Consider the following 11,896-nt stretch of genomic DNA (forward strand, 5'->3'; position numbering starts at 1 on the left):
ATTTTTGTGTCAGTATCCCTTTAAAATTTTGTTGCCCCCTCGAGTTTCTGAGACAACCAGTGTGTTGAGACAGACTTTTAGGTGGCTTCTTCAGCAAGCTGAACTTGATGTACCTCCTGGAATAAACACAGGCTGACAGAAGATGGCCAGCATGTGTGAACAAAAGGAGGAGCTCTACATTGAGATACATTGAAATATTTCTTGGCAACCACTACAGCGACTTCAGATCCCCAATTTGGGCCTGTTAACATTCTAACAAATTAACCCCTTGAGGGTTTTCGCCGTACATGTATGGCATAGCGTTTATTTTTAAAACGAGCACCTTTTTCGATCATTTCTCTTGCTGTGCTGCCACGCTTCGGGAATACGTGGAATTTTTTTCATGCGCCGATGTCTCTCCCTTGTTGCTTTTGTTTATGCTTCGCATGCGCGCCGGCTATCGCTTGCGCAACCGAGTGCGCCCGCGGCGCGGTTGGTTGGTTTCAAACGCGCATTCTTCGATCATTTCTCTTGCTTGAAATGTGCTGCCACGCTTCGGGAATATGTGGAAATTTTTTAATTCGCCGATGTCTCTCCGTCTTCTTTTTTTTTGCTTTCCAAAGAGGCGCGACGGCTTTCAATTGCCCATCAGATCGTGCGCATGCGGTCCGGCTGGTTTCGGTTTCGGCCTTCGGGTGGTTTTCGCTTCTTGTGCCCGCAAGGCTGATGGCTGTTTGGTTTTTAATCTATCAAAGGGCTATCGCTTGTTACTTTCTTGTTTATTGCTCCCTGGGGCGCGATTACATCTGTTTCCGTGCAGCGCTAAATTGCACAAACGACACTGCCGTGATATTGCGTTTCCTGATTTGGGGTCTCGGAAAAAGTAACTACGTCTTGCTGCAGGGGCGTAGCCAGGGGGGGGGGGGGTTGGGGGGTTCAAAACCCCCGGAAAATTTTTGGTTTTGCTTGCGTATATATGCACGCGCACATACAAACACACACACGAACATACATAATGTATGTTTGAATCCCACTCCCCCGAAAACATTTTCTGGCTACGCCCCCGTCTTGTTGGCGATAAGACGAAGGATTACTGTAGCTTTTTGACTCGTTTTGCTTTCCGGATGGGCGCAAAACCATAGAGTTCTCTTCCATGTGCTCACTGACGCAGTTCGCTTACGCTATGGAATCGCGCGCCGGTTGCTCTGCTGCCGGTGAGTCGAGCAGCGATTCTTCCGATGCGGACTATTCCCCAAGTGCCGAATCAGAATCTGATTCATTGGATTTCAGTTTGATAGACGAGGATTTTTTGACGAGTTCTGACTCCAATGACGATCAAGAAGCGACATCTGAAAATCGTGCACGGCGAGCCATGCTTCAAAGACTATCACACGCTGAAAAGTTTTTAGTGTTAGAGCAGAAACATTTTTAACCGGAAAAATACTCTGGTGCGTTTATTTTTGTATGTCTGTGAGCTGTGTTTAATACAATGCATAATTTTTATTTATAAAAATCTGTTAAGTTTTTTTTTGGGGTGGGGGGGATTTCGCTCGAGTTTACTACGAATAAACCATGCGTATATAACAACAAAAACGATTTTTTTGTCACTTTACGGTCACGAAAAAAACTTTTAGACAATTTTTTTCTTAAATAGAATCGTCTGAAGAATTTCAGCAATAAGAAAATTACATATTTTTGGACTGGATTTCGCGAAAAAATTCGACCCTCAAAGGGTTAAGCTACACAATTCATATATTGGATCTGTCTGCTTTAAAGAGGAACTCTGGTGATTTCTTGATGTCCGCCGATCTCAATAAAATTTTTAACATATTCTCTTCGGTACCCTGCTGATGTGTGCCAAATGATACAATTGCAAATCATTTAGCTTTTCTGAAAATGCATTTCAAAGCTTCGTAGCCAACTCCGGAATCAAGTTTTTCAATGCAAGCCACCCCATGTTCATAATGTTTGCATCCTACCTACCTTGCCATCTCCCCAAGCAGAAAGGGATGAAGGAGGAATCAGGCTCCTCCTTCATCTGGACAACAGCCACCACAGATAACTGTTTGGTTTTGTAAGCTGCATCATATGCAGGGATGGGTGGAAGATGGTGTTGCGCTGAAGGTTCCAAGAAAAGAGGAATGAAGATTTCCCCCACAACAGAAGTATTCCGGAGAAGCGGCTTTGTGCCGAGCGGCGCATCGAGTGAAACGCTTTTGTGCATGCTTACACGACATCATTGTAGATGCTGCACAAAGCAGCTACCTGTCTTGGTTTCAGTTGCGACACATCATTTTTTGTTTATTTAAAATTAGTGACGAGTCTCTCAGCAAACTGAACCACCCTAGCTGTTACAGGACTGGCAATTGCATTGGAAAACAGCTATAGCCTAATATCGTCAAAAATGTGCCAGAGTTCCCCTTTAACATCCTAAAATATGCACCTTGAGAACTGCAGTACCCATTTTCATTACAGTAATGCACTGGCAAGCATTGTGCTTCCACTGACACTAGAGTTTGCCTTTCTGTCTGAAAAAATCCTTGAGATCAGTCGAGGGATTGCCCAAGAGAAGTATGCCTGTGCCTTACATATATTTAAATAGGCAGCAATGAAGTTAGACCACAAACTAAACCTTTCTTTTAAATGATAAACAGACTAGGAGACTGTCACGAGCACATCACTTCGGCATCTGCACACTAGCATGAGCTGGACTGGGAGACAGAACCAAAAACATCACCACAACAATAGAAACTCAAAACAAAGCATCAATGAAAAGAGAACATGCAGGATTAGGAATAAGTGGGAGATTGGAGACGTACATGGGCTTCACCCAACAACCTCAAGGCTGCCCCTGAGGGGCTCCGACATCCTGACAGCAGCATCCCTTGAAGGCAGTTTTAAGGCCTCTGCACTCCCTATGGTTGGCCATTGGTGATGCCACTTGGGCCTACATCAACTTTACCATTGTCTAAGACTGGGCAAGTACTTTCCCTTTAGAGCTGGCAGCTATTCATGGACGAATGTGAATGCTTGAACTCGAGTTGATTTCCCTGTGAATGCTAGTGGATTTTTAAAAAAATATGTTACCATTAGGAAAGTCAGAAACAACAGTACGAGCCTTTAGCTCGCCGGTCTACGGCATCCCACGACAGCCGCAGCAGACAGGCGTTACACGATCAAGCACAAGCAATGTATGAGGGAAGATCTAAAAAAAGTTTTGCAACTTGGCTATAACCAAATATATCACAGTGGGCTCTCTCCACCTTTTGTCATCTCTGCAGCCAAACAAGGTCTGAATATCAAGCTCATTACTTGGTCTCCATCAGTCAGTGAAACATGGCATCCTCCCACGATTTCAAGCTGGAGTACCAGAGCGTTATCACATTTTTGTGCAAAGAAGGAAGTTCTGCCAAAGAAATCCACAGTAATAACTTTTTCTGGCGCAGACTGACACTAAAGAAGTGTCGCTTATGAGAGAAAGGAGTAGCAGTAGATATGGGGCGATAGCTCCGGATAAAGCCCCTCCATGCGTTTTCCGCCGGCTAGGTTAAGTAGCGCCAACTCGTCCTCCCCCTCTCCCTTTACACCGGCTCCCCGACTGGCGGAAGCCGAAGTGCCACCATGATGTTTCTGCTGCTTTTCCGGTTGATGCACCCGCCCCATGGCCGCCCATGCCCTTGCGACGCAGAAACACCAACCAAAAACTCGCTCGGTGGCAGGCAGTTTACGACGAACCTCAAAACAACAACACTTGCGAAACGGAGAACGAAATATTAGCTTTCTTGCGTGTGCACATGCGTGCGCAGAAACAAGATGGAAGGAAAAAGTGGAAGGAAGTGGCTGAAAAACTTCCTTCCGGAAGCTCCGGAACCGGAAGTGGGTGTCGTCGTCGAAACAATAGATGGTGGTACTTAAAAAAGTGGCAGCAGACGCGATGGAGCGGCTTTAGCTCCGGACACTGCATCTACGACGGTGCTATATTTCTTTTGCTGAATAAAGCCTTCAGCTGATAGTAGCGCTGGTGTCGTTCCCTCTCTTTGTCCGTGTGTCAGTCTGCACTAGAAAAAGTTATTACGATGTATATGTACCAATGTCATGAGTAAAGGGGCACGGGGCGCGTGCCGGACAGTGCAAGGCGTCGATGGTGTGAGGGGAATGGAAATGTACCCGATGGGGTGCACCCTCGCCACGTCGACGCAAGCCATTGGCCGGAGAAAGGCGCGTGCCACGCGACCCGAGCCGAGGTGAGAGACCACGGAAGAAGAGTTAGTCATTGTCCGTTGGAGTCGTCGAGGAGCAAGGTGTTGCAAGCCAGCATCGCACCCGCGACGAGAGCAGTAGGGCCCCGTTCTGGGGGCAGCGGCACAAGAGGCTCGGGAGGGTGGCCGTCGACCTTGGTGCCATCCAAGTGAGGCTCCCCGGGCTTGCAGCAGCCCCGTCACAGCAGTTCGCAGGGCACCTATGGCACTCCCACGGCGTGGCAAGACGACGGCGACCCACGGGCAATCACCAGAGAGCCACGTCGGCAGTAAGACCCGGTGGCACCAAGGGGAGGCCAGGAGTTAGGCCTAACTGGGAGAGACCGGTGTTCTCCGAAAGGAAGGAAGCATCGGCGAGGAGGACGATCAGCGAGGCGTCTGATCGACGGCGACGGCCCGGAGACGTCGAGAGGAGCTGCGACGACGGGGCCGAACGTCGACTTTAGACCATCAACCGAGTCAGCGGACACCGCGAACTGTAAGAACGCTCCATTAGTATCGCGAGTGACTGAGATGCCATAGTGGCCAGACTATCGAGTTGATAGGAGATAGACATGGCTCGAAGGTTTTGCAATTGTCTGTTAGTGATTGCGCAATAGCGTCGCATTTCCTAATGGTACTTTTTGCTGTAAATTTTGAGTGTTCATTTTTGTTTGCCGTGGTGTGTTAGATAAAGTTTTGTTTGCAGTGCCACCACGGTGTCTCCCGACTCTCTCTCTCCCAATTCCATTCCGCTTTGCAAGCGCTCCCGAGATACGTGACAACCAACTAGCTCGCCTTTCAGTATTAAATCCACGGTAGGATGGTGAATGTGTACGGCTGTGAAAGTCCTTCATATGCTACAGTGACTCGGTGGTTCGATGAGGTTAAGTGCAGCTGTGTGCACGTGGAAGATGACCCAAGGTCAGGGCGACCGACCACTTCAACCGATTTGGACCATTCAGCCTCAGCAGAGAGCCTTATCATGAGTAATTGCTGAATCAAGGCGTTCGAAGTTGCCGGAGAATTGAACATTTCTTATGGCAGTGCTTTCACTATCATCCACGATGTTTCGGGTATGTCGAAGGTCTCAGCATGATGGGTGCCACGGAACCCCTCAGCACAAGATCGACACCACCGCGTGCATTAGTCAAGGGAACTTTTGCACCTCTATTCAAGTGACCCAGAAGACTTCCTCTCCCGCCTTGTGACTGGGGATGAGACATGGTTGTATCAGTGGGAGTCAGAAACAAAACAGCAGTCTATGCAGTGGAGGCATTCGGGGTGCCCTCCCCCGAAGAAATTCAAGACGCAACGCTCAAGTAGGAAAGTGATGGCAATACCTTTTTGGGATGCAAAGGTGATCCTGTTCATTGGGAATCTTGAAAAGAGGAGGACATTTACAGGCAAATACTATGCCAACGTTCTTCGAAAACTGCGTAAAACCATCATAGAAAAACGCCGAGGATTAGTGACAGGAGGTGTCCTGCTCCTGCACGACAATGCCCCGGCTCACAGGTCTCGTCTTGCCCAGGCTGCAATTTGAGAGTGTGGTCTCGAACAGCTCGGCCACCCACCCTACAGTCCTGATCTGGCCCCAAGTTACTTTTATTTATTTCCAAATTTGAAGAAACACCTCAAGGCAATGTTCGATGACTTGAACTCGCTTCAAACTGCCACAGAGGAGTGGCTTGGCAACCAGGAAGAAAGCTTTCTGCAAGATATTAAAAGCCTTCCAGAAAAATGGGAGAAGTGTATCAGCGTGAGGGGAGAATATGTTGAAAAATATAATTTTTTCCAAGATCTGGCAGTTTTCTTGATATAATAATTGTAAAACTTTTAGGGGCGAAGCTCCTTATGGTCGAGGCTTGTCTGTTGTCGCCCCGTTGTAGTCACACTAGTACTGGAAGCGCTCACTCTTGCGCTCGCACCAAAGAGAACTCTTCTTCCTCTTGTTCTTCGAGCGCCTTGATGATGATCACAGCCACATATAGAACCACATTACAAATTGAAAAAGAGGAAGCAAGCAAGAAACAGAGAGACAGAAATAAAAAAAAAATAGGAAGAGAAATAGAAATTAAGATAAATAAAAAGAAAAAAAAAACAGAAAGAGAAAAAGAGAGGAGGAAAGAAAGAGAAAACGGGAGAGAAACAAAGAAGGCTGCTCAGCTCAGCACTTCCTTCAGGCTCGATCAGAGGGACTTGTATTGACCTCGTCTTCTCAAATTTCAGGTTGGAAGAACCTTTGGCTTTACATTTCACCGATCATAAGGCGGTCGTAATGAAAGGAAAACGCCGCCCACATCTCAACACCATATACGCAATGTGATTAATGAACAACTTTGTATATGCTGTACACACGTGTTGCCACCTCTTTGCATGATCGAGTGGGCAATGTACAAGGGGATTCAGGGTTAATGATCCCCCAAAGCTTCGCCCACTCGTCGTCATTCACTTCGTGGATATGCCCCTCGTATTTCATCACCCCTCGTATTTTGTTGAAGCGTACCAAGGGGCCACAGTCATGGGACATGTTCCTTAATTATAAAAGCTTGCAACCACAGCCTCCTGTCACAGTCGAAGCACCGAGCTGCCTTATGTGCACTGGTTGGCATTCGGAGTTATTTTGGACATGACTGTGATGATTCTTGAGGGCAGTAAAAAAAGCATGCATAAGTTCTTTCCGATTACTTGATTTTTAGGATGATTTGCGGGTCCCTAGGGAGCTTGACATCAGTGAATCAGTTTGGACTGATACACTATGAAAACTCTACGGTCGTTATTATTAACAGAAAAAGAATTAAGGTCAAAGTTTTAAAAAAATTTTGCTCCAAAAGCTTCGCAGGTGAGGTCACGGATTTTAATTTTTTCTTCTTCGTATTTTGGCCCCATTGGCTCGGCGAAATTTCCTGAAACTTGGTATGTTAAGCCTCCTGAAAGGGCAATGCACTTCATTAACTGTTAGGAGCTTTGTAGGCTCTAGTAGTAGACGCCACAGTTTTTCAGGAACTTCCAAGGTGTTGTCATCACCTGCATTCTTTTTCTGCGCATCTTCTCGCTTTCCAAGCGTCTGCTTGTGGCAAGAGTGGTGCTTTTGGTAACCTACCAATACAAGAAAAATCATTTCTCTCTTCCCTGTCCTGTCCACTACTTCTGCTTGTCCCCTATGCAGTTTCACTTTCGGACCAACTGGTCCCCCAACGCACTTTACTCCCTTTCAGACTCCCGAGGCAAGCTTCCTCTGTGAGATCCCATTCAAATATCATCCCACAAACACACAAGCTTATAAAAAGTGACCAACCTCTCCTGGCTCGGGTGCATTATCCTGGTTGGCAGTGAATTCATCTGCATCTTCTGCATCCACAGAGTGGTTCACATTCAAGCGGACAGTAATCCTAGAAGGAAAGCATGCGACAATGACGAAACATGGTACGAGGAAAGAATGACTCGGCACTGAAAGGGCAATGCAAATAAGCATCACTTATGATCATAGCTGGTCCAATCATTCACTTATCAGTAATAAGTGGCAAGTGCTTCTCGATGTCCGTAGTTGCGTTGAATTGGCATATTTCGGTCTGTTGCCACATGACAATATCAAATGATCAGAGAATATTAACATAGCCGTAGGCTGACCATTTAATGCATTTTCTTGTGTGGTGCACCTTAAGTTGCCAAACAGGGCTAGCCCTCCTTTGGAACGCATTCCTAGCTTAAAGGGGCCCCGACACCAAAATTGAACCTGCGAGATGTTTGGGTTGTTTGATCGTTCTGTATACGTGAGAACATCTGGCCAATGATAAGTGGCGAACGTTGCCTCCAAGGCATTTTGATTTGGTTTTAAAGTAACCGTGAGAGCTCATCTGAGTTGACAGCACCTCCCCTTAAAAAGCGTATTTAGACAGTGTATAGATTGTCTACATACATTTTTGTACGGGTCGTGACATCGCCACTAGTATGGCGTAGATGAAGGCCCCGTGTGACATTCCACAAGAAAAGAGAGTATTGTCGACCTTGCAGACCCTTCGCGGAATGCATGCAATACCACGACTGACAGCCGACGAGGGCTATTGTTCCTCACCCCTCTCGCTCTCTTGTCGAGCTGCTTGTGCCAGGAATGGTTTTCTTTTCCCTGAGGGGACATGCTCTTAACGGGCATAACTCATACCAAAGCACCCACACCGTTCCATTCTTTACTGCATGCGAAGCCCCGATTTGAAAAAACTGCGCTGTGAGCGTCACCAATGCATGAGCGCATGTAGTCTCAGGCGCTAGCTTCTTACGATTTTAGGCAGGCATTTTGAAGGGTCACTAAATTTGGTCACAATTAATGACAACATTAATTACAGAATACATTAGAGCCCTTACGATTCAGTATCGGCATTAGCAGACACAAGGCTACAAATTACAGTAAAAACGTCACAAGCAAAAATTTTGCTGTCAGGGGTCACTTAAAGGGGCCCTGAAACGGTTTTGACGATTTTGTATGAACACACTGGGCCGGTAGAGCAAGTCCTAAGGATAATTTACAGACCAACTTAAGCTCTGTGCGTAAACTGTGTAATTTATTACAAGGATTTAAAGCTGCGAATCACCACCGATCACAGCGGTCGCGCTCTCACTATCCGTTCAACGCCACGATCCATGTGTCTGCGGCTGTAACTTCACCCCTGAAGACACAACCACATTGCCTGAGTTTACGCCTATCGGTCATCATTCTCGAATTCTTTTTGTGTGTCCACATGCTTTTGTAGGTTGTCGCCGTACAGGAGAATAAAATAAGATCAGCTGGTAGTGTGGCGGCACCTGTCGGAGCAGATATCAACCACTCCGCGAGCTTCGTCTTTGTTGCCAGACGGCGTGCTGCCGAGCACACTGGGCTTCCGAGATTGAGCGCAACCCGTTGGCGCGCAATATCGGAGGCCATGACTGGGCAAAGATCAAACCGTCGAGTGAGCTCATGAGAGCGCTACGATCCTGGCGATGCCAGCATGTCTGTGAGTTGAGGGTGCAAGGCAGTGGTGAGGAGGAGGGTATAGATATAATTGTCCGCAGTGGCCTTGGTACACGGTGTGTCGCTTAATTTCTGGTGCGAATGATTTGGGAATGCTCATGCCTAAACGCTGACAAAACTTCAAAAAACCGTTTCAGGGTCCCTTTAACCAGAGCCATTCGAATGCTTTTGTCACACAATTGAAGCTTCTGCACAAGGCTGCCGCACCATAGTACAACCATTCACAAGAGAGCATGCCCACATTATTATAGAATTTTAGTTGTTCCATAAACAGCTCCCGTTTACATTTTATAGGTTACCAACAAAGTATACATGATATGCAGTGCCGATAGCAGCAAAGATTATGTAGAACCTATCTAGACACACTCTAAGCGAAAATTGCAGAGACTATTATGCTTTAGTGAACTGCCAGTGTAAAACATAGCCAGTGAGATAATCATTAACTCACAGCACTCTCATTACATTGTTTTGACGAGACCACTGACGCAAATGAAAATATCCGTAACAGTAGTTTCATAGGTGGACAAAACGCCACAAGATGTCGCGACCAGCTCCGCCACTGCCGTCAACAGCTACAGTAACCCAGAAATATAAACTGCAAGGAGTTATGGTCAAACTAAAATCCTCTATCGCCGCGACTGGTTTTCCACAACAACAGCAGGGTTCTGGTCCTCTGCAAATGAGGCTGCATCATAGAGTAACGATGCTGCGCAAGTGTTGAAAGCCATGGTGCAGTTACGACTGCAGGAGCATTAAGAAGGTGTTTTGCAAGTGATCAGACGCGGGAAACATAAGAAACTGGTTGCTTCAACTTTGATGCAAAGCGTCTTCTTACTTAGTAACTTGATACAAAGGATAAACACGAGACACACGGCAATGTCGCGCATGTTTCAAAGAGAGGCGATGCTTCAGCTCTCTCTGCATATGGGCTTCTACGAAAGTTTCTAGAGCAATGTAAAGGGAAGCTCCGCTATCGGTTAACATGTTAAACTTCACTCACTTTTCCTGGTTGAAGGTGCGCGTCAAGGTTACCTCGGATCCTTCCGTTTTAACATCAAATCCTTCGATCTTGGGAACCTGCGCGGACTTCCTTGCCTTCTTCTCGGCTTCGATTTCTTCCACGAGAAAATCGGCAAGCTCCTGGTCGCCTACAAAAGAGATGAGCCGTTGGGGCTTGCTGGTGCAACTCGTTGCCTAAAGAGAACAGTGAGTACCGAACAAGGGAAACAGGGTAGTCTGCCATCGTCGTTGTTCTAATGGTGCACTTTTCTTTCTACAAATACTCCATAGAGAGAAATCGATCGAGGGTTTGTTGGATACAACCATACGAAACCAACAAACAATGAAGCCCCGTAGTTCACGACGACGCGACTAGCAGTTACCTACCGTTGGGTCCTCGCGTTCTTTTCTACTCCCCCCTTCTGTTTGCCGGCCACACCTAAGCTGAATACAAAGGAACGCACGAGATCGGGTGCGGAAGCCGTTTGTGGGTCCCTTCACTAAATTTCTCTAATGTTTACGGGAGAAAGTGACATTTTTCATCGACACAGCGCGCGGTCACGTTGTTCAGATGTGCAATCCGGATACAGAGAACTAGCTTCACTACAAAAATTCGACATGTTCGCATGTCACCTTTGGTACTTGCTTGACTGTAGCTGCAGACCGTTGTTCGGACAGGGCTTGATCTTACAATGTGCCGGCATGTGCGGGACAAAGTTGAACTGGACATGGACTTGCAGCCGTGCAGCTCAGGCTTCAATGCCATTCGCACAGCACTCGATCGTGCCGGTTTCAGACAAATTCGAGACACGGATCCAATAAGGCTTGTCGCCATGACTTTTGCTGCACTCTGAAGACCTTTAACACCAACGTACGCAACAAGTTGCTTAGGTAAGCCTAAGGCAAACGCGAACGAACACCGCGCAAACGAAGAACACGCCACGGAAAACGTGCTCCACGATTTCCGGTGCCACTACCACTAGCGCCGCACGTGATTAGCACATTGTTGCTTGCGACTGCCTTGGATCGGTTTATCTAGCCGCTAACGTTGGCCTCCACTAGCGTGTTGATTAGACAGAACACTAATGACAAGTTGATAACCAACAGAAAATCAATTTCTAGTAATTATGAATGAATGTGAAGAAATAAAAGTGTACAAGAATTAAAATCTGAGCGAGTCTGTAAGATTGCATATTTGAGCAGGTAACGCGAAAAACAGACATAAGCAAGAAACAGACACACAAGACGTGCGCTAACTTCATTAATAATTACAGTGTTCTAGAAGTTTATAGTGCGCTCACTGAGCGGCGGAGCGTGACGCACTTCATGTCGCCGCCGACAGGCGGCGCGGCTCACAGCGTCACCTGAAACTTTCCGGCGGGTTGCAGGGCGCGGATAGCGCGTTGTTGTTTTGCGCGCAAGAAAAGTCAATGTTACGGTGCGCAGCTCACGGAAGTTCTTTTGATGCAAGTTTTCTGTGTGTTGTGAAATAAATTACTGTCGTTGTGACTGATTTACGGAGGGCGAGCGATGTTTTAAGCGGCTATTGCATAAATGAATGCTCCTCCACGCAGCCGCTGCAATAACAGGGTGTGTAATTGGGGGCGTTCGGTTTTTTTTTTTTTTTTGTCCGGCTGATCGATACGATTTTCAATGCACTTTCGCCACT

The 11,896-nt window shown here is 46.9% G+C and overlaps 1 protein-coding gene across 1 annotated transcript in view; it reads right to left on the reverse strand.

Annotated features, from left to right (window-relative positions):
- Positions 1-11,190, reverse strand: part of LOC119389338 (conserved regulator of innate immunity protein 3) — a 34,598-nt gene extending 23,408 nt beyond the window's left edge. The window contains exons 1-3 of the mRNA XM_037656550.2: positions 10,861-11,190; positions 10,229-10,376; positions 7,519-7,612 (exon numbers count right to left, since the gene is read on the reverse strand). Of these exons, the coding sequence (XP_037512478.1) occupies positions 7,519-7,612; positions 10,229-10,376; positions 10,861-11,062 (444 nt within the window). The 5' untranslated portion in view covers positions 11,063-11,190. The remainder of the gene's footprint in view (positions 1-7,518; positions 7,613-10,228; positions 10,377-10,860) is intronic.
- Positions 11,191-11,896: the final 706 nt, after the last annotated feature.

The sequence above is a fragment of the Rhipicephalus sanguineus genome, chromosome 4 (genome assembly GCF_013339695.2).
Source record: "Rhipicephalus sanguineus isolate Rsan-2018 chromosome 4, BIME_Rsan_1.4, whole genome shotgun sequence".
Taxonomy (NCBI): Eukaryota; Metazoa; Arthropoda; class Arachnida; order Ixodida; family Ixodidae; genus Rhipicephalus; species Rhipicephalus sanguineus.